The 24067-nt window shown below is 36.4% G+C and overlaps 1 protein-coding gene across 5 annotated transcripts in view; it reads left to right on the top strand.

Moving 5' to 3' along the window:
- The first annotated feature begins 308 nt into the window (after positions 1 to 308).
- LOC589769 (proline-serine-threonine phosphatase-interacting protein 1) overlaps positions 309 to 24067 on the top strand; it is a 54738-nt gene continuing 30979 nt past the window's right edge. For 2 of the 5 annotated variants that reach the window (XM_030973249.1, XM_030973250.1), the window contains exons 1-4: positions 311 to 541; positions 15486 to 15586; positions 19506 to 19580; positions 20545 to 20749. In XM_030973249.1, the coding sequence (XP_030829109.1) occupies positions 512 to 541; positions 15486 to 15586; positions 19506 to 19580; positions 20545 to 20749 (411 nt within the window). In that variant the 5' untranslated portion in view covers positions 311 to 511. Of the gene's footprint in view, positions 542 to 15485; positions 15587 to 19505; positions 19581 to 20544; positions 20750 to 24067 lie in introns of all 5 variants that reach the window. The other 3 variants (XM_030973248.1, XM_030973251.1, XM_030973252.1) reach the window with 3 other exon arrangements.

The following is a 24067-nucleotide window of genomic DNA, read 5'->3' on the forward strand; positions in this document are numbered from 1 at the left end:
AAAATCTCCTATCTTCTACTACCAAAAGAGTTGACCCGGCCCCTTTTGCTAATTTGCTTCTTTGTTGTTTTCATGTTCGTAAATGTTCGTTTGTTTATCTCTAGGTGGAATGGGAACAATAAATAAAGGGCAAAGAATAATGGACATGAGGTAACCAAACTGGGGTTTGTCAACTACTCCGATCCTCAAATGGAATGAGTTAGGGCTTTTGATCTGAGACCCTTCTCATAAGACATCCTAAATTCTTTCCGTAACTTCCGGATTCATTACGTATCACGCATACATTGTTGTTAATGCACGTTTATTCAGCTGTCCTGCTTTCCTAGTAGAGCACATTCATCAACACATATACGGTATAACTTTACTTCCGTGTTCAAAATACTTCAACTCTCAGACAGACCTCCCCACTCACTCTCTGTGGTCTCGATATTTTTATGTGCACTCATAAATGAATTTGGACCCCTGAATTTTTAAAATTTAATTTCTGACCTGAACTATTCCTGGAAGCTACATGATGACGAAGTTTTTGGACAATTTCTGGGTAAGTTTTGCATCGGACGTACCTTACTAAGTTGTGCCTGGTTTTGTTGGCTTCGGTCGAATGGGCACTCGGGGGTGCAGGTATTCGAAGCGCACCTCCAACGCAGGAGTTCAGGCACAGGTTGTTGACTCGGCTCGAGCTCGGCCCGGCCCGGCGCGGCGCCCGGTAGAGATTCGTAGCTAGCGTGTGATTCATATTGTTTCGATATAAACTTGAAAATTGTAAAAATAAATGGTCAGTTAGCTATTCTGTGTCATGTAGTGCAATTTTATTGTAATGGAAGAGATGTTGGGATTGTAATGTAATTGGCCGACCTAATCAAAGACTACATAGATCTAGTACATGTGAGTAGAGTAAATACTTGTTACCTGTTTGACCTTTTGTATTCAATTCTCACTATGATTGTAGAAAACTAAAGTTCAAGTGTAAAAATTGATTGATTGATCTTAAATTGATTTGATAGACCTATACAGTATATAGATACGTATGTATCTTTTACCTGTCATTAAATTTGCTTCTCCTCTCCTCTTCCTCTTCCAATATTCTGCTTCTTCTTGCTATTCTTCTGAGTGAGTTTCTTTTTTCTTCTTCTTTTGCATCATTTTGTAATAATAGTGCTAATATAGGGGTAAGATTACAATGATATCTTCTTGAAACTGAAACAGACTTGATGAGCGTTAACATATTTATGACCATGAATTCATTCAATCATGAGAGCAAACGAAGCCTCTTGATTTATTTACCGATGTATGATTAATAGACCATTATCATAACTGTTGTTTGCAGAGAGAGATACCTGCCCAGTTTAATTACCTACACAATGGAAATAAAGGCTAATTAGAGGTTACATTTGTAGTTTCTGACTGACGTTTTTTTTCTATCACTTTCTAGTGTGACCACTAATCAATAGATTTTAAAAGTCTTTACTCTTGATTTTCTTTTTGGAGTCTTTTTAATCGACAGTGAAGCAGGTTTGTTCTGCTATATTTTGTAAAGATTTTTTTGTATAAATGAAAAACGGTCAAACCTGCTTTAGCTGCCACCTGTTTATAAAGACCGTTATTTTCTCTTTCCTGTGAAGAGTGGTTCTCATTGTCAGCTGTATTGAGGGAAACTATAACCACCTGCCTATAAAGTTCACAGGTTCAATTGTCCCCCTTTGAGCGGTCTTTAAACACAGGTTTGACTGTATGAGAGGACAAGCCAGGAGGGTGGGGGGGGGGGGGCTGAAAGAAATAACCATCTAGTATGGGGAATTCTTTTGTAAAGCTGACATAAAGTTGCCAACCTTTTCCATACAAAGATGGTAGCGCCTCCGGAGATGGGGCTATAATGTCGCCGTTCCTTGTGCTAGGAAGTACACGTATGATTGTATTTCACATGATGTAGAGACGATCATCTTTCAAACTACATGTACATTGTACATCATATTTTAATTACGGTACCTTGAATTCCTTTGCACATTAACTATAAGTCATGTACTCATATAAAATTCAACTGTGCTGTTGTGTATCACATACTGTAGGCATAGTATGTTGTAATTTTGTTTGTTTACCTTCATGTTTTCACTATTAGGAGAACAAGAGTAATGTATACTAGCTAATGTATACACTGTATAACAGAAGATATGGGCTCTGGTAATAATGCCTTCGTCTACATGTAAATTATAAACATTAATATAGATGAAGTTATTCTACTGCAATATCATGACACCAATTGTTGTTTGTTACACAACAAATGAAGTCTCCAGGTGTATTTCCCTTAATTACTAGGTCAGAACAATCACCAAATGATTCATATAAAAAGTGGCAAAATTATAGCCAACATTACTGAACGTTTCCTCTTTCTGTGTGTTATGGACTATGTTTAAAAAAAGCAATGTTTTTCAATCATTTATTCAGTCACGGCACCCTTTTAAGAAATATACAATTTTTGTGTCACCCCAATCCAAAATTAATCTCAGAAGATTCATTTTGCTTCACTTGTCAAGTGCCATACATACATGTACACACATGCGGGGCACATTTTTTTTCTAAATTATGCAAGCAAACGAGAACAAAATTGATATTTTGAATATAGTGTACATGTAAATGTTCAATGTACAATGTACTACAGGTTGTAGATGAGATATAAAATGATGTACAGGGTATGTGGGCACCTTGATACACAAATATGACAATATTCATTATTCAGGCATTTCGTTGTCCAGATTATCATGTTTCTAAATGTTAAAGCAAGTGAAGTGAACGAGCATGTTAAAAATGTAACCTCGATTTAACTATATATTTAAGATATACTCAGGTATCTCGCTAAGTACAAATCACAGTTCTAAAGATATTTGGACTTCTCTAATTGTATGTGTGTCCGAATGTAGGGATATATTTACATGTAGGAACCTCGCTGCCTAAAATTATCCCATTCCTAAATGTGAGTGAAAATTATTAAATCACATACATGTACTCTTGTCAGTTTCTAATACCAGTATTTGGTTTTCACTAAATTAACAATATTCTGACATGTTTCCGATACATAAGTTAATTTTTCTTGTGGCACCCTTGTTGAAAAACGCTGTTTTAATGTAGTCATAATGTAGTCATTCATCTTTCTACATGTAAATATCTTGAGAAAAGAACTTTGTCAACAGTTGTTTTCTTTAGGGAAATGGAAGTTGTTGGGCATATTTCAAACTTTCTCAGTTAAGCCCTTTGACCAAGAGGGTAAGTTCATGTTGTAAATGGTCGGCTTGTGACTAGAGCAACTGGTAACTAGGTACATGTATAGTAAGAAAACAGCCCTGCTGAGATATATATTCATGTATACTGTACAATGACTTGTCTGCCATGTGATTAAGTAAGCCTATCACCATTATGAGCTGCTTCCTTTTCTGATCACCCATTAAACAGCATTGTGCAACTTGTCAAGTATTCATTTACACAGGCTTTACTTGGTATGGCCGGCTTCTCCAAGTACTTGTGAGTTGTGAGGAATACTCAGACAAATTATGCCTTTATTAGTTTAAATATTAGTTTTCTTCCCGATTCAGTTGATACTTTACCAGAACATTAGCAGATTATTTTCAAGCAAAAATGTTAAGTACAATGTCTAGACTCAGGCCAGGAAACTGGCTGGCAGATATCTATCTGGACATTAGTAGACAAGACAAACATTGAATGGCTAAGAGTGCTTTGTTCTTCTGAAACTAATATCCCTGTTCAGATGTCATGAAATTTTATATGAAATTCTTGTAAAGAAACGTATAAAGAATCATTACATACTGTAGAAAGAGGAGTGCACAAACTGGATAACAATGTTGTATAAAGAAACGTTATAAATTATAGAGAGACTAGATTTAAAGAGGTCACTTGACATCTCGGTTCTACCCAGATACAGTATACGGTTTCAGTACAAAGTTTAGACTAGAACGGGACCTTCATTTTTCATCAAGTTTTCGTTCAAATGGCGCTCAAACATCCATTTCCCTATACAATGTTCAAACTAGAAATAATTAATTATTATCATAGCACTAAACAGTTTTTGTATAGTTACAATACAATTAATTTGGGTAGTCTGAATTTGAGGAGGGGTAGGGGTACTGGTATGAAATTGGGTCAGTTTAACCTGTTGAATATGATTGGAGTTTGTCACAGCACATGCATTTTTCATGTACTCCTGCTGTCCTGCCCAAAGTTTCTGGAGCTTAATAGTGGTATTCCCATATTCGTGCAGGATTTTTTGTTTTATGGTACATGTAATTTCTTACATTCTCTACATGTATATTTTAGGGTTTCAATAGAGATAGAGTACTTTAAAGGCTGTTCCCTAGATGTAAATAACTATCTGATGGGTAGTGTGCAATCATTCACATGTCCACCTATCTTTTGTAACTCTATTCTGGCTCAAAATTCTCCAACATGAACAGTGATGATGTCATCAATCAGTGGAGAGTTCATTCAGACCCCAAATCTGACAAAGGATTTTGGTAACTAGTGGTTTTTGTGGTATCCTTCACTATATATATATATATATATATATATATATATATATATTCCCCTAGTGTTATATGATGAAATGTTCACCAAGTCATATTTTTTGGTTGATTCATGTTACATATTACATGTAGATTTTAAAAATATCAATTTGAAGTACTTTTCTATGACCTCTTTAAAACCGATAGAAACAAAAATTTGAAACGAGTTTGACTGATTACTTAATTATGATATTTGTTTATAAACAATTTTTGTAGGATCATAAAGGTTGGTCAACCTTACAGTACCTTCCACACCCCCTCCCGACCCCTACCCCCTTGCAATCTGATATTTTCAATCAGGTGAATTCCAGGGGCTAGCTAGTTAGCTTTGACAAAAGTCTCCTCCAACTTTTGCTACAATCAATGTCCATCTGAAGTCGGCAATGACGCACTTGGATCGCACCGCAAGAGCCTCACTCATGATGACAGATCCCAGTTGGGAGCTTGACGCGCCGTAACGGCCGTTGCCCCCTAAAAATAGAACCTGGAGGAATACATAAATTAGATGATTTAAGCAGAACATAATTGGATCATATCCATGGATCTCGAGGTCCTAAACTTAGCCAACCATCCCATGCTATTATTAGCCCCAATCCACTTAATCTTAAGGAGCACTGCCCACAGATCTGGAACAAATTTGTGTTGTTACCATAATTATGGATGTAAAGTGAAATTAAAACACACACAAAATATATAAAGAAACTGAATCATAGAGGCAAATATACTTGCTGTGTCTTATGTATGTATTTGTACCTGACAGATATATTTTATTACCTACATGTGAAGCTATATTATCCACATTTAATATTCCTGTGGAATTTTTTCTTCTTTCACTAACCCAACATGTACTGTGGACTTTCTTTCAACAACAATAAATGTAGATTTAGATGTTTAGGGTTCAGTTTAGAGTTTGGTCCGGTTAGGAAATTGTTTACCCTAGGTTATGATAATGGAGCAATTATTTGATGAAACTTGAATTTTCCTCCATTTTCAAAGCTTTTTATACTTGATAGGGGGATGATAAGAAACATGTACCAAGCAACTTTGAACAGCCATACATTTTTTTCATCCTTGGACCCAACACTATCCCTAACCTTCTCATTTCCATTTGGACTGATTTTTCAATATTTGTTTTCCAAAGTTAGGTACACTCTAAACCCACCTTTAAGGCTAAATGCCACCCTTATGATTGATGTCCAAATGATTCATATACAGCATCCATCTTCTTAAAAAAGAAGTCAAAGAGTCAAGTAATGTGACGCATTTACTTCATCTTCCTACCTCAATATATTAGCAAGTGCTATAAACAGCATGCCAATGAGAACAACAAACTATTTTTGCAAGATGGAGAGTATTCATGGGCTTACCCTACCCCCTCATTCAGACTTGACATAATTAACTGTATAGCATATATGAGTAAGTTCTTGCTCCTTCTGGTCTGATCGACTATCATCTAACAAAATGTTGTATATCGGTATAGACGTTTGAACATCGCTTTGTACATTTAGATGTATGTGTATTATTTTTTTAGGGGGGGGGGGAGGAGTAAACAGGTGTACCTACTTCTAGTGTGAATGTCACTCATTGCAGAAAACAGTAGACCTGAAAATTGATGAAACTTAAGAGTACTGGTACATGCTGAATACAATCTTGTGTTCTGGAGCAGTGCTTACATTTACCGTATGTAGCTGACCTCCCCAAACCTGGTTTCCTTATATGACGTTTCATTAACCAGTTGACTACAGAATTCTTTCAATCCCATAGGCTTATTCCACCTTGTTCCTCTGTGTACAGCGTGTATAGTGGGTTTATAAAAAGAAGTTTATCCCATGTTTACAATCCCTTTTGCTAAACGGTGACTCTTAGAATGTTTCTGTGTAAAGTTCCTCTTGTGTGAAAGACCTATCAATCTGTGGGTATGATTGAAGAGGCCGGGTTGCATGTTGTGTGCGCATCATCATCTAGACAGTATCATGCCATGTTTACTATGTTGCTGGGAAGCTTATGAACCCTAATTAGATTCAGAGCGTTAAAGTTGACAGGTTTTCTGCCATCGATAAGCCAAAGGGAACTACATTTAAATGGGTGCTATTGAAGACATACCAGATTTCAACAGGTTAGAATGTAACACACCTCCAAACACATTAGGTGCAGGCCTCCTCTGATTGAAGAATCATGTGATTTAGGCAAGAGGGAAACTTTATAAAGAGGAAACGTTCAAAGGGAAACATCATAGAACAATTTTTCCCCCAATTTTCTTTTACCCATATTCTAAAGGAAAGATTTGACTTGTAAAACTGAGGACCTCTCTACATTTTTACAACATTTGTATCATTCATGAACCCAAGGGTCATGAATGCGGCAAATAACACAGTGATTAATGTTACAGACTGGTATTAAATAACATTGATATCCTTCACCTAGAAAATGCATTGCATTTTGTTCAGACTTTGGATCCTTGTTCAAACCATGAGGATACACATCACTGCTCCAGTTTTACAAGGTTGCATTTGGAAAAGGAAATTACACAGCGTCATAGTTTAGGGATGTCTCTGGTTTATGTTGTATTTGTGAAAGAGGATGTGGGTTGAATTCCTGTATACATACTCTTCTCCACCGGTTCCTACATGGTACATGTACCTGTATTCTCTTAGTATGGGCAAGAGCTCTCTTTTTTTACCACACAATTGAAATCATGATTATATGTATCAGAATGTATCAGAACACTTTATTGACCAAACTGTTTAAAAGATTAGTCTATCAGTTTTGTAGATGGTTTCTGTGGGGGGGGGGGGGGGTGATTGCAGGAAGTGGAGAGGGGAATCTCATTATCTGCCAATTTTCTGATGTATAAAGGCCTATAAACTATGGGCGGCTAAGAGGGCCAGAATAAATAACGGAAAACAAACAAACAATGACAGAAATAAACAAAGATTCAGAAATAGACATGAAGATAATGGAAAAATAAAGACAACATCACAATTTAAGCCTCACTACAAAAATAAAACAACTATCGAAACAAATATAACTCAGGAATAAAGACAACCACAGAATTAAAGATGAATGCGGAGATAAAGACTAACCACAGAAATAAAGACAACCACAGAAATAAATATAACTCAGGAATAAAGACAACCACAGAATTAAAGATACTAAATGCAGAAATAAAGACAAATTACAGAAATAAAGACAACCACAGAAATAAAGACAACCACAGAAATAAAGACAACCACAGAAATAAAGACAACCACAGAAATAAAGACAACCACAGAAATAAAGACAACCACAGAAATAAAGACAACCACAGAAATAAAGACAACCACAGAAATAAAGACAACCACAGAAATAAAGATAACCAAAGAATTAAAGACAACTGCAGAAATAAGGACGACCACGGAATTGAAGAAAGCTTCGGAGACAAAGACAACCACAGAACGGAAGTTTAGAAAGGTAGGCCTATATAACGACTGAAATTAAGTCTACTATAAAAACGATATGCCCGCTCCGAAAATTAAACTATCAAGTAGAAATATACGATCAAAAACGCAAACAAACTGACAATAAGAAGACAAGAGAGGGTGTCCTAACGCAAAAATTAACGGAGCGCGCGCACATGCACACGGCTAGCTAGCTGTTTGATTCCACTGACCTCTATAGAGGTCAGTGTTCGATTCACGTTTAGCTCGCATGTACACAGACTATGCCTGTAATCTATCCATGTACAGCGCTGTGAAGTTCGGATATTCATATTCACATTCAACTTGCGAAGTTGGTTGGATATTCGACATGCATATTCGAGAAATTCGATATTTGTTATTCAAATAGTCTGACGGCTTTAGCGGGGCAGGCTGCTATTCCAAAGGTCTAACACGGTCAGGGCAACCCAAACTACTTCGCTGCCCTGGCCCATGGGGTTTAAGGGTGTGCAATTCAAGACTATTCACGGGCAAGGAATTAAAAAATATATATATATACTCCATGAGTATAGAGGGCTATAGGAAATGCCTCATTTCTTTAGCGGGGCAGGCAGCTAACCAAAAGGGTCAAGTACAATCCGGGCAACCAAGAAATACTTCGCTTGTCCTGGCCCATAATAGGATGTCGAAATCTAGGCTATTCATGGGCAAGCAATTAAAAACAATTGAAATATACTCCAATGGTATAGAGGGCTATAGAAAATGGCTCACGGCTTTAACAGGGCAGGCAGCTAGCCCAAAGGGTCAAGCAATATTCGGGCAACCGAAGCTTTTACATTTCATTAAATCATGGAGAAAGAAGACGATCCATTGTACCGTTCTCGACTTGAATCCTTGTCTAAATTCAGTTCCCCCATCTCCTCCGCGAAGCATGGAAGATTTGTTTTTTGATACTTTATTTTGTTGTGACACTCTGGCAGTTAACTTTTCTTTCTTTCTTGCTCTCTTTAATATACTTTTTCAAAAAAAGCGGAGGGGGAGGGAGCTCGAGGCTCCCGATCCCCGTCGTTCCGCAGGGCCTGACATGTAGGCATCTCAAGAAGCATTTTCTGCCTGGCTGTAAATTTTTTACAACAAACGCATTAAAAAGTATAATTTACTAAAAATCTCGGAAAATTATGTCATTTCAGCATTATGTGTAAACCACCGTTATGGAATTAGAAATAAACCACGTTTGAATTTTATTTCCCCCGAGCCCCCTCCCTGATCAGTACGCCAGTGCCCCCCTGTCCGATCTACACTTTGTGGCAACTGATCTCCCCTACCTTTCTTCTTTCTCTTTTTTTTCCTTTCCCTTTCTCCCCTCTTTCCCTTTCCCCTCCCTTCTCCCTCTTTCAGGTTCGCTTGGGGGAGGGGGGGGGGAGGCAAGGTCCTTTCGGCCCCTACCCTTCTCCACACATTGCTGGCGGGATTAATCGCAACTGATCTATCTCCCCTTCTTTTCACCCTTTTTTTCTTCTTCCTCTTTTTTGGTCCCTTTTAGCTCTCCTTTTCCTTCCTTCTCTCTCTTTTTTTTAACGGGGGCGGGGGAGGCAAGGGCCTTTTGCACCACCCCCATCTCGATCAGCAACTTGTTGGCGGGAAAATTGCAACTGATATCCCCCTTCTTTTCTTCTGCTTCCTCAATTTTCCTTCCCTTTATCTCCTCTTTTCCTTTTTCTTTCCATTTCCTTCCTTCTCTTTTATTTTTTTTTATTAGAGGGAGGCAAAGCCCTTTCGCCCCCCCCCCCCATCTCCTTCTTCCCCCTTTTCTTTTCTTCTTCCTCTTCTCTCATTCCCTCTCTCCCCTCTTTCCCTTTCCCTTCTTTTCCTTCTCTCTCTCTCTCTCTCTCCCTCACTCTCTCTATCCTTTTTTTGCGGAGGGGGGGGGGTGGGGGTGCGGGCAAGGCCCGCTCGTGCCTGCATCTACCTATTATATACTAACGTTAGTCCTTAATAATGGATCTAGAAGATTGCTTTACCTGGTTTGAGTGACTGGTAAACATGTTTTTCTCAATTAATTGGTCTAACCGTGAAAACCGTCTAATTTTACTTTCGATTTTCAAACAGTAACAGTTACGACCTAAAATAGGCCTAAGGCCAAGGGCTGTACTCTACATTTCAAAAACAAAAATTAACGTTGACATTAGACTTATCTAAAAATGTTGTTTCTCTGTTATAGAAGTGGGAAAGGAAAACCTTTTTTCTCAAAAAACAGGGGTGGCGGGCCCCCCAGCCACCCCCCCCCACCCCGGCTGTATCCGCCATTTCTCTATACTCGTGGAGTATATTTCATGTTTTGGGGAATTCCTTGCCCGTGAATAGTATTGAATTGCACACCCTTAATCCCCATGGGCCAGGGCAAGCGAAGTATTTTGGGTAGCAGGCTGACCGTACGAAACATGTGGGGCTAGCATAAATTATGAATGTCGAATATCCATCCGACTTCATAGCGCTGTACATGGATAGATTAGAGGCATAGTCTGCGTACAGCTATCTAGTCGTGTGCATGTGCGCGCGCTCCGTTAATTTTTGCGTTAGGACACCCTCTCTTGTCCTCTTATTGTCAGTTTGTTTGCGTTTTTGATCGTATATTTCTACTTGATAGTTTAATTTTCGGAGCGGGCATATCGTTTTTATAGTAGACTTAATTTCAGTCGTTATATAGGCCTACCTTTCTAAACTTCCGTTCTGTGGTTGTCTTTGTCTCCGAAGCTTTCTTCAATTCCGTGGTCGTCCTTATTTCTGCAGTTGTCTTTAATTCTTTGGTTATCTTTATTTCTGTGGTTGTCTTTATTTCTGTGGTTGTCTTTATTTCTGTGGTTGTCTTTATTTCTGTGGTTGTCTTTATTTCTGTGGTTGTCTTTATTTCTGTGGTTGTCTTTATTTCTGTGGTTGTCTTTATTTCTGTGGTTGTCTTTATTTCTGTGGTTGTCTTTATTTCTGTGGTTGTCTTTATTTCTGTGGTTGTCTTTATTTCTGTGGTTGTCTTTATTTCTGTGGTTGTCTTTATTTCTGTGGTTATCTTTATTTCTGTGGTTGTCTTTATTTCTGTAATTTGTCTTTATTTCTGCATTTAGTATCTTTAATTCTGTGGTTGTCTTTATTCCTGAGTTATATTTATTTCTGTGGTTGTCTTTATTTCTGTGGTTAGTCTTTATCTCCGCATTCATCTTTAATTCTGTGGTTGTCTTTATTCCTGAGTTATATTTGTTTCAATAGTTGTTTTATTTTTGTAGTGAGGCTTAAATTGTGATGTTGTCTTTATTTTTGCATTATCTTCATGTCTATTTCTGAATCTTTGTTTATTTCTGTCATTAATTTGTTTGTTTTCCGTTATTTATTCTGGCCCTCTTAGCCGCCCATAATAAACAGTATATACCTCATAAATGTAAGTCATAAGTTCTGCAATTTAGACCTTAAGCTGGTAGGTCTACATTTACACATGAACACATAAGAACTTTTTTTATATGCACTGCACATGTATAATATGGAAATAACTTTTGTGTCAAAAGTAAACCTCTTAGTTTGATTTAAACGTCAACACATTGTTAGTAGATGATCATGAATTATGACTCAACTTCACTTCAAGTAGGAATATACATATTCCATATGGTTCTCTTTATCAATGATTGCTATGCAGTAACAGCAGTAACTCAAAATGTACTCTAAGGAATTTTTTTTCCAACCATCAGCTCCCCCCCCCCAAAAAAAAAAAAGGAGAGATAATTTGTGTACAGTTCATGAATTGAATTTTCATGTATCTGCCAAACTTGACCAAGAATTAATGTGGAGAAACATCGCTTTCCAGTTAACGGTATACATTATCTGAGCCAGAAGGGCATGAAGTCATATCATTTAAAACAGAGCTTATTCCCTTCTGGCACTCAAGAGATGATATGTCAGAGAAAATGTGCCATTTACCTAAACTGGACCAAATGACATCAAATGTTAAACTAAACAGTTTTATATGTACCTTTACCTGTACACCTGTAATTACTCAATTTATTATGTAAGCTGTATTGAAACAATGATTGCTCTTAAATTGAACTAGCAGACCCTAATTTCCTGTCTATCAACACATCCTACTCATAGCCTGTTCTGAATCTATGACATAATTTTATATGAAATGCATACATAAAGATAAATCGTTTAAATAATCATCATATACACTGTATATAGCGAAAGGATTGACTAGAAAAAACCATCGTATATATAAAAGAAACTAGTTTTGAGGAGGTCATTTGATGTTGCAGCAGACCAAATCATCAGTGTGCGCTCTTGATAATCCCCGCCCAGTTAAACGATTTTGTGCAATTCTTTGCTGATTCTTTAGCAATTGTTACTTTGAAATGATGCTTAAACAGGTGTTTTACTTTACATTGTTTTTGTTATACTATGTTTCTTTAATATAATAATGTTCAGACAATCAGACTAGAGAAAAAAATAAGTATGGTATGGCTATACAGGGAAATTCTTGTAGTGTGAAAGTGAGGTTAGTGCTAAGCTGAATGTACACCCACCCCATCCTGTTAGTATACCCTTTTTTTCACTGTACAGAAAAGAATGTGTCATGTATAGTGGTTCATTTTATACTAGACTCGCAATTCAAGGATTGAGGGTTTGATTCCCAGCCTGGCACTAACGTTCTTTGCCAAGACATTGACCCACGTTTGCCACTCTCCACCCAGGTGTAATTGGGTACCCGATATCCTAGAGCCCTACTAATTCGGCTGCTCGGCTATTACCTTGGTGACTGTGTTGGAGCGTCAGGATTGTTACGGCATGACGGACCACTACATACAAATATTAATCTTGTATCAGTAAATGTACATTTGTTATGAACTCTTTATATGCCACACAAATGCTCTCTCTGTGCCAAATCATATTACCTGTATATCATGGGATGTACATGTGTACCAAAGATTTCAAGTTATTTAAGTGTTTTCAGCATTATCTTGATCATTACTGGTGTTGCAATGATTGTCGATACCAAGAATGGGTAATTTAGCAAACCCTTTGTGTGTACAAAGCAATCCTTCCATCTATTCTTGCCTATTGTTTTTTTCAAAATAGCATGTGAGGCAAAGGGGTCTACTATGTGCAGAGAGGTGGATATAAAACAACCAAAGTGTTAATAAGATTACAAACTTGAGACCTCATACTTCAAACTCTTAATTCCCTTTTCGATCCAAACACAATGAGATTTTCAGACAAGTTTAGCAGACAACAGAAGGCATCAATTTCCTTTGCTTCCTTCCCTTTGTTCTGTCCGCTCCTGTAAAAACAATGTCTCACTTTTAATTTTATTGCTTCAGCGATCAAAACAGATGAAATATTGTTAGACTCTGAACTTCTAAATCTTCAGAAAAAGGCTTACTCACAAAAGTAGTGTATTTGAATTATAATACTTATTATTCTTAAAATGTACATCATTTACCCAAGATGTCTATGAGCTCTATATGTATAGAGTTGCACACAGATAAATCAGTAATGCTGCTGCTGATGCTGCTTCTTCTACTACTACTACTACTACTACTACTACTACTACTACTACTACTACTACTACTACTACTACTACTACTACTACTACTACCACTACCACTACTACTACTACTACTACTACTACTACTACTACTACTACTACTATTACTACTACTACTACTACTACTACTACTACTACTACCTTTACTACTACTACTACTACTACTACTACTACTACTACTACTACTACTACTACTAGTACTACTACTACTACTACTACTACTACTTCTACTACTACTACTACTACTACTATTACTACTACTACTACTACTACTACTACTACTACTACTACTACTACTTCTACTACTACTACTTCTACTATTACTACTACTACTACTACTACTACTACTACTACTACTACTACTACTTCTACTACTACTACTACTACTACTACTACTACTAGTAGTAGTAGTAGTACTACATATAATGCTATTTCTACTTCTACTTCTATATATACTGCTACTAGTACTACTACTTCTACTTCTACTACTACTTCTGCTACTACATGTCAATATACTTTCTTTAGGTACTGTATTTGATAAAGACTATATATAGGCCCACACGTATCAGTTTATTAAACTCCTATGATTCATTCAGATACATTTTGTAAAGTACATTTTTACATGAAATGATGTCAACATGAGATAAGGCTAATTGGATTGAGCGGCATCAGTACAGTACATCTATATAACTTACATGTATTGTATTTGTATCAAGGTGTTTGGCCATTGGAGGTCATAAAAGTTCACTCTTCAAAAACTTGTTTGATGGTCATGGTCGAGACATCCATTCAATGAAAGTAGGTCAGGGATCGCAACAATAATACTTTTTTGTGGGTAGAATTGTATATAAGAAAACAAGGAAGAAATGTAAATGAAATAAATGAAGGCCCTCATGTACAAGTAGTGTTTAATTAAGTCAATGTACACAATTTATATCTCTGAAACTACAAATTGAAACAGTTTTTTACAACGGGAAGCAAATTGTGCATGTACTGTTTCTAAAGATATGCTTAAGATATGCTATCATTCTATTTGCTTAGAGGCTTGTCGTCCATTAAGTCTATCTGGTTGCTTTTGCCCACGTACTGTACAGTTGTATTTTTGATGCAGTTTCCTCATTCATAGTACTCAAAAAGATGTTGGCCTACATGTATTTGAAGCTTCCTTTAGAGACATTAAGGGAATTCCCCTGAGTTACCCAAGTTTGTTTGGCATGTGGGGGCAGTGATTGCATAATCATTTGTAAACCAGTTACGCACATACTGGGTATATTGTTTTGAGAGGGACTTGAGGCAGAGAGTAGGATATTAGATTATATCTGCCCATTTTACAATTAAGTGGTTTTAACTATCATGGTGATTTATTACCACTTTAGATGTTTGAGTCTCTCGTTTCACCTCCCACTGGAAGTTACATGTACATGCATGTACAGGTGTACAGTATGTATACATACATAGATGGTAAATAAAATCATAATGAAATTTTCAAGTACATTATGATCATGGAGATTACATACAATCCATATATAGATATATGGGAAGAAATTGGTACGGAAACATGCTTTAAGAGGAAGAGGGAAGGGAAGCAGATGGAGTAAAGGGAAAAAAACACTTGAAATCATAAGTGTCTCATCAATAAATTCAGAATATATGTCTGTAGATATTTATATCAAATGTACAATTTTAACTCAAATAATTATTAAATTTTGTTATTTTATAGGTAAAATTGTTAAATCATCACAACCTCTAAATACTTATGGAGTCTCCTGTTGTATATAAATGATTACTCACATATCTGTTTAAAAATATGATGCGTCCAAACATTGGAGCATTGCAATAGTACATGTACTTTTGGACTGATAGTACTAAGTTTAGATGTTAAGCAATATGTTTTGATATATTTGTATTAATCTACAGGATTCAGAGTTTAATAGCACGAATGGCTTTGAGGTGTTATGCAAACGGATGAAAGATGGAAGGGAGATGTGCAAGGCTCTGGAAAATCTGTTAAAAGAAAGGTAAAGTATATTAATTCCTTCTTTGCCATGGCAGCCAATTCCATCCTCATTTTTAAAAGTCTATTTTCCTCCTAAAATAAGACAAAAATTGTTTATGTATTGTTATAATCTTTGCCTGATTTAATTTTTTTGCCTAATTTAACAAGTAAAAAAATCCATGCAAGGTGTCAAAATCTGATGCTCACTTGTTCATTCACATTGATTTCTTTTGAAATTGGTTTTAACCCTACCTCCCCCCCCCCCCACCCACCTTCCGTAGACACTATATCTGCAGTTGTTTGTTTTCTGCACAAACAATTCAGATTACTGACATCATTAGGCGCATTTATACTGTCAAATACCTCATTTTGAAAAGTCGCGATGTTTCGCGCAGCCGTTTACACTTGTGCGGAAACATCACCGACTGAAAAGCTCAGTGATGTTTTGGCGTGTTTCAGTTGGTAATGCGCATGCGCGGCACTCCGATGCAAACACTTTCCTCTTTCTATCTTTCCTTGTTATTCTTTGTTTTTCCTTCTATCACCTTCTCTTATGTTATTCTTTATCACTTCCTTCTATCACTTTCTCTTTCTGTGTTTCCTTATGTTATTCTTTGTTTCTTCCTTCTATCACCTTCTCTTATGTTATTCTTTATCACTTCCTTCTATCACTTTCTCTTTCTGTGTTTTCTTATGTTATTCTTTGTTTCTTCCTTGTATCACCTTCTTTTATGTTATTCTTTGTTTTTTATCATTCTATCACTCCCTCTTTCTGTGTTTCCTTATGTTATTCTTTGTTTCTTCCTTCTATCACCTTCTCTTATGTTATTCTTTGTTTTTTATCATTCTATCACTCCCTCTTTCTGTGTTTCCTTATGTTATTCTTTGTTTCTTCCTTCTATCACCTTCTCTTATGTTATTCTTTGTTTTTTATCATTCTATCACTCCCTCTTTCTGTGTTTCCTTATGTTATTCTTTGTTTCTTCCTTCTATCACCTTCTCTTATGTTATTCTTTGTTTTTTTTATCATTCTATCACTCCCTCTTTCTGTGTTTCCTTATGTTATTCTTTGTTTCTTCCTTCTATCACCTTCTCTTATGTTATTCTTTGTTTTTTTTATCATTCTATCAATCCCTCTTTCTGTGTTTCCTTATGTTATTCTTCGTTTCTTCCTTCTATCACCTTGTCTTATGTTATTCTTTGTTTCTTCCTTATATCACTTTCTCTTTCTGTCTTACCTTATGTTATTCTTTATTTCTTCCTTTTATCACTTTCCTTATGTTATTCTTTATTTCTTCCTTCTATCACTTTCTCTTTCTGTCTTCCCTTATGTTATTATTTATTTCGTCCTTCTATCACTTTCTCTTTCTGTCTTTCCTAATGTTATTCTTTGTTTCTTCCTTCTATCACTTTCTCTTTCTGTCTTTCCTTATGTTATTCTTTATTTCTTCCTTCTATCACTTTCTCTTTCTGTCTTTCCTTATGTTATTCTTTATTTCTTCCTTCTATTACTTTCTCTTTCTGTCTATCCTTATGTTATTCTTAGTTTCTTCCTTCTGTCACCTTCTCTTATGTTATTCTTTGTATTAATCGATCATTGTCTTCAAAAGGACGACATCTAGCCCCGCTCCTCAAGTCACTTTACCTAACATCACGATGTTACAACTGCGAGCGTTTATACTTGCCAAACACGCCAAAACACGCCAAAACACGCCAAAAGATCACACTTCGTTTTGGAATGTTTGGGGCTTGGCGTTTCTGCCGGTAAAGCGTAGTTGCCCTTGGTAACATCGCGGCCAGGCTCCGGTTTGGCATTTTTTGGCGTGTTTGGAAGACAGTGTAAATGCCCCTATTGATGGCCCTAAATGTCACCATCTCTAAAAGATATATGTTTGAATCCTAGGTATGCAAGATGTTAGACCTAATAAACCTTGTCCTTGAAGTCAACTCACAGCTCTTTGTAAGTGTGTCCCCCAAGACAGTATTGTAGGACCTGTTAAACCCTTCTCATGGCTGTTAGATAGATAGATAAACAGATACCGGTAGATATTTATCATACAAAACCTGTCTGCAGTGGCCACAAACACCATTCCCATGATTGATCTCTATCTATAAGCAGATTTAACTTGAATTTAAGGAATGCATTAGCCAAACATTTTCTAAATGTACTTCACTCAAGACTCAGAAGACACGTACAACATGTAGTTGTACATGTAGGTCATAGATCTATAGCCTAGATGTACATGTACCAAGAACAAACACTGTCTTTGATTATCTTAGCTCGACCAGGCAGTCCCAGGCTTGCCTTGGGCTCATAAAGATAATCATAAAGGGCAGTATTCTTCTGGTTTGTTAATAAACTAGAGTTTGTTTTTAGGGGCCGGGCCTATTTTTATTTCCTGGAGGGTTGACAATGTACACTGTACATGTAGGCTGCCCAATAGTGATATGTTGATATCATTTAGACAGACTTACACGTACAGTCATAATATGGATGTGTTTATTTCCCCTTCTTAGTTGTAATAACATTTAGTATTCAGAATGAGAGAATTAAGGAAGTACTTGTGCTTGCTTGAACCAAATACTTATAAGTTATCACTTTAAAGGGAATGTTGAGTACTTTTAAAGGTACGGGCAAATCACCTCTTATGAGGAAAAGAAAACATCAACGCATTCAGTTCAGGTAGCCGACATGTTAATAAGGAAGATCGTTCTAGAAGTCATGACATAAGTATTGCAAATCGCCTGTTGAGAGCCAGAAGGCCATTTCTCAGTAATAAAATATAATATTTGATGCCCTTCTTTAAATATATCTCAGACGAAATTGTTCCAACCAAGTCATTCCTGACCTTTTTGACCATATGCCTATGATGTACTTACGATGGGATTGTTTGTGAGAGCCACAATTTATTTTGTTATAGTAATAACCCAGTGGGACAGCACTTAAAGGACATCATATACAATCCTACAATAATCCTACTGCAGATCTGTTTAATAGTTGATGTGAATACATTTGTTCAGAGACTTTATATGAGTTTAGAAATAAGCAAGGCAATGTACAAAGACTTTGAATATCCAGCTCCCATGCATATTCAGTCACTTCCATTCCTGCGGGTCTCTATCAATTGTTGCTCTTTAAGATGCACTGGTGTTAGAAATTTATACATATCTCCAAATTATTGAGGGAAAATCTATCCTTAAAAGACAACTACTCTAAAAGAAAGCAGAAAAAACCTGAGAAGCCGACTGATGAAAGTTCAATTGAAATCAGTGAGAAATAAAGGAAGTTATGAAATTTTGAAAGTTGTAATCACTATATGCATGGGGGCTTAACATTGACTGAATCAGTAGTGTCAGTGTGACATAGCCAGACAACTTTCCATTTGTTTCGACACACTATATGACTTAAAATTTCAACTTTTCAAAATATATTACTCTTTTTTCTATTTAGAGAATCTATAATAATATGCTATCCATAATATATATTTCAGTAGTGCCCCAAGGGAGAAAGCACCATAAGAAAAACAGATATTAATGATACTTTTGTATACAACAAACGGGAGAGTTGTCCATTAATACATCACAATCCACTATCCAAATTGCCACTTTGAGATTTGCATAGATTTAGTTTCTCAGATTCTAAACATTCATAACTCTCTTATTATTATTTCAAATTTTTGCCATTCTCTTTCTCTTATTTTTCTGCTTTCATACAGATGAACCTATCACGAAGGTTGGATTGCTCTTTAATGAGTGCATTATCGACTCTTTATGATTTTAGAGATGTAAGTTTGAGACGGTTTCTGTCAAAATCAAATGATATAGCAGCAACATGAATGACCTGAAACCAAGCAAAGCCTGGTCTTCGTATTGTTGTTTTGTCTGAACTAAACCTTGCATATAAGTGTTTTTTATTTCCTCAACCCTTTTCCTTGTTACAGAGCGAAAGCGGAAGACACATTTGGGCGATCTCTACAGAGAATGGCAAAAAATGCATCAGGAAAGGAGGAAATTGGGTAAGATCTGTAAATGTGGTAGAAAACAAAACATACATTTCTTGGAAGCCACTAACTTTTTATAAATATTCACTTTGGGCCGAGTGTTCTAACATGTTAATGATTTGTTGTGCATTGACAGGAAGGGCTTAAATACAGGAGGGGTTCACAATGTCATCATTAATTATGTTCTGAGACTTGATTTCTTGATGCTCGTAAGTTCATGTAGGAACAAACTAAGGTGTTCCTGCTGAGGTAAGCTCCTACCTTTTTGGTCCCCTTCTGGAGGCCACACCCTTTTTATGTTCTTCTGGTAATTCTTTACTAATCACTATGACTTGCTTAGATCATGCAGGAGATGACGTTTAGTAGAGAATTTGAGAACTAATGAAGGTCATTCACACTTTTGGAGTAATCCACAGTTTAATGTAAGTGTCAAAGAGATTAAAGTTGATATCCTTTATTCCTTAATATTTAGACACACCTATGTACATGTATCAGAGACTCAGAGTAGATGATAAGAGTCACCTGGAATTTGTTTTGCTATCAGTCCAATCCTATGTTTTCTTGTCATAAACCTTCCATTATGACATTGCTCCAGATTCCTGCATTTCAAATAAAAACTCTGTACTCTTGTATAGATAATACTTGCATACATGTAACACCAATAAGGATTAACTTAGCCACACTCATCCATAGGCAAGACACACAAAGATATATTCCTCTCTTTACCCAGGTGCAGTAAAATGGTGCCTCATAGGGAAAATATGTCAACCTTGCTAAATTCAGGGTAGCGACACATATGTATGTGCAAAGTAGTCATTTACATATTATACGTAGTATACATGTGTTTGATTCAGCATTGAAGCTACATATTTGTTTGTGTAGAAGATTGACCATGGAGTTATTGTGGCTGGAGTAGACATCTAGAAGCCATTGGAGATGGTGTACATACTGTTGTTGATGATTATATCTCAATGCACAGTGGTCTTCGGAAGTCGTGGGATGAGTTATTAGTGCAGACAGAAGCCATGGGGAACTCCCACATCCAGCTGAGTATGAGGATGATGGAAGAAGCCAAGAAGATTGAGGATTTCCGAGAAGCACAGAAGGAGAAGAGAAAGAAGCCTGAAGAGAACACTAAGAAAGCACAGGCTGTCAAGAAGGAATGGTACAACAAAGTCACACAGGTAAGACCGGAAGACAGGCTAGTAAGACCCTTTTGATAAATAGCTCCACATCAGATTCAAAAAGGAAGCTTTGAGGTCCATGGACATGAAAAGACCAGAAATACATGTTTGTAAATATTTTGTTGATAAATAATAAGCTGCACATATTGCTCAGCATACAGGGCATATTATGTCAAATTCTATTTTCTTTGAAGAGTAGTAACTATAAAGTAACTCATGACAATATTTCAAATGACGTTGTACTAAACTTGACACAAGTTAATCATGGCATGATAAATAATGACAAACTTGAATCAGAAGTAGCAGAAATGCTAGTCATGTCTGGCCCAAGGTTTACGAGTTGTGTGCAATACTGCAAGTTATCATTTTGTGTATAGAAAAATGGTAACATTCTAAATGATAAATGGGAACATCAGCAAGCTGATTTAGCAAACGTCAGAGTAAAGTATGACATAATGAGCATGACTTTTGACTGAAACCAAAACTGATAGTGCAATCCATTATGTTTGTCTTTCTACTACAATAAATCACAATCATGCTCAGTCTGCTCACGATGCTTGGCAGGTTAAAGGGCTTAATTGTAGGGATTTACAAGAATCAAATTGATTTGACTTATGTTATCCTTGGGGAAAAAATCCACCTGTTATTTCTGAATAAATCTGTGTGCAAAAGAAAGTACTCCATAGAGACTGATGATGCTATCAGTAGTCATGACTATTCCAGGATTTAGACAATCAGACAAGATGCATCCTGCTGCCAACTTATAAGGTTGAGAAATAGTTTTGATCCAAATGCGTAATGGAATAGTGTCTATCATCTGTGTTCTTTATTGAAACCCATTCCTGCACCTTTAGGAAACTTGGCATGGTTGCCACAACAACATGAAAGGTATCAGACTATTTTGATGTCATTATTTTGCTACCTTATAGGCCAATGTGGGTGGGGGATATATGGGTCCCTAACATGAGGTACATGTAGGAATAATCATTAAAATGTTTGGAGGTTTGGAGTTGATCAGAGGTATATAAAATAATGTATTAATTATGCAATGTTTGTAGTTGCGCCAGTGTGAGTTTGATGCTGTTACAGAAGCCAGATTGCAATTGCTCTTCCATTGCTTAAAAGCTAGAGACCTTCCCAAGTTTAAATAAAACAATTTTTCTTTAACAACAAAGCAATGTCAAACTGATCGTACATCTAAGCTACCGTAGTCATTATTTATGGATACCAGAAATACCTAATAAATGTAGGCTAATGCAGGAGAGATTGGATAGTTTTAGGTTAATGAATTATAGGGAAGTAGGAACTAGGTTCCAGCTAGTGTCTTGAATTCTTGCGTCTCGAGTCCCCGAGGCAGAAGGCGCCTATTAATAGTTCCTCAGTTTGTTCCTACCTTGAGGGGGCCTAGCTTCTGTCACCATATTACTGCACCCTCTCTAACCCCATTTCAAAGCTCTTTCAGCCTTTGGTTTTTTTCGAACAAAAACATTTGGGTTTCATTTCAAAACACAAGTCTGAATTTGGAAAATATGGCACACCTGATTGTGCTGACAATATGTAGGATCTGAAGTGGCATGAATGTTGCATGAAAATGATTGACAGTCTTATGTTGATGTTAACGAGCCAAACCTAGTTTTTATATGTCACTAACACATTCCAGCAATAAAGGAGCAGACGGGAAATATCTGCCCATTAATTCTTGGATGAGTTTCCAATAAAAAATGAAGTAGAGTTTGTTTCCTGTTTTGAAAGTTGTCTGTCTGAGGTTTAATGTCAAGATGGCATTGAAATCTGGGTTTCACATTATACTTTATATTGCCAGTGGTAACTGTATATCCAATTGTTTCTCAAGTATCACACTATAATTAAAATTGCGTTTATGATATGATTGATGTGTATCCTTTCACTGCCTGCGAAAAGGTATCAGATTTATTGACAGCTTTATGAACCTATCAATTTTTGTTTAATAGGGTTTAATTTTAGGGTAGTTTTGGGGGAGGAATCACACATAAAGATTTACCCTTATCTTATTTTTTCATGTTGAATGTGTAAGGCACAAGCAGGTCTGCATACATTAGGGAAAATAAGTGGTTGCAGCTCCCACAGCCACTCTACTTGTACTTGTACATAACTATAATACTCTACCCAGATATGGTGGTGAGGGGCTGGAGGAATTTGCAGAGTTCCTAATGTTGCAAATTACTGTTTTACAGAAGAAATGTTATGGTTTAGAATATCTTGAAGCAGTTTGTCATTACTACAAGTACCCTATACTGTATGTTAGCCATCTCTCTATTGTATTTGTATGAAAGTGTCAAATTTAAATCATATCAGGAAGCATTTTCTTTGATGAAACAGGAAGCATAAGTTCAAAGGTCATCATGATCCAGTGTTATCGGTAATGTTTAGTTTTGGATTTCCTCCATAATTGCCATGGGTAATCCGAAAAAGCTACTTTACCTGTTCTTCCTATCCAGTCTTAAATTACACTTTGGTTCATACATATATAAAAGGAGCCCCTTTATTAACTTTTTACAGAAAAAAGACAAGTGAAAATTTGTGTATGCTCCAGAGCTTTCTTCACGATTGCTGGAGCTAAATTACCATCGACTCCTACAAAATGTGTTTTCAGATGTTGCTTTCATTTCCATTCTTAATTTCTGTCATTTTTTTTCTTCATGTAAAAACTTTATGCAAGAACTCCCTTACTAGTTTCAATGTATTTTGAAAGAGAGATGAATGACAATGATTAATTAATGACAATTAATGATAATGTAAATTACATCCAGGGAGTATCATATTTTCTTCTCACAAAAAGAAAATGTGATACATCATGCATCAATGAGTTTTCAATTCTTAATTCATGTTTTCATCACAAGTTTAGTCTTCCACAAAGCCTTGCGACAATTGACGACAATCAAGATCTAAATTTGAAGGAAAGTGAGATCCAAAGTCAAAAATTCGGACATGACACATTAAGTGTTATTAATTCATTTCCTGGCCTATTTATTGTCTTTCCTTTTATTTGTTATAATGTCAGACGGACAGGAATTTCGACTCTAAAAGGGATCTTAGTGACTAATTGACTCGAAGAAGTTTTTTATCAGGAAATCTGTTGTTATGGCTGCATTTCCATTCATCCCAGTTGATACTTGTGATTCTTATCCACCCTGAGGCGTTTTCAAGTCCGCCTCAACTAGAGAAAGTTTCTAATGATAAGTTAAGCAACTAATATTGATGTAACAGGTCATTGGGGGTGCTATTTTGAAATATATGATATTTTTATCAAAGATTATCTTTCAGAAAAGATACTGACCA

Source organism: Strongylocentrotus purpuratus, unplaced genomic scaffold (assembly GCF_000002235.5).
Source record: "Strongylocentrotus purpuratus isolate Spur 01 unplaced genomic scaffold, Spur_5.0 spur5_scaffold_6, whole genome shotgun sequence".
Classification (NCBI taxonomy): Eukaryota; Metazoa; Echinodermata; class Echinoidea; order Camarodonta; family Strongylocentrotidae; genus Strongylocentrotus; species Strongylocentrotus purpuratus.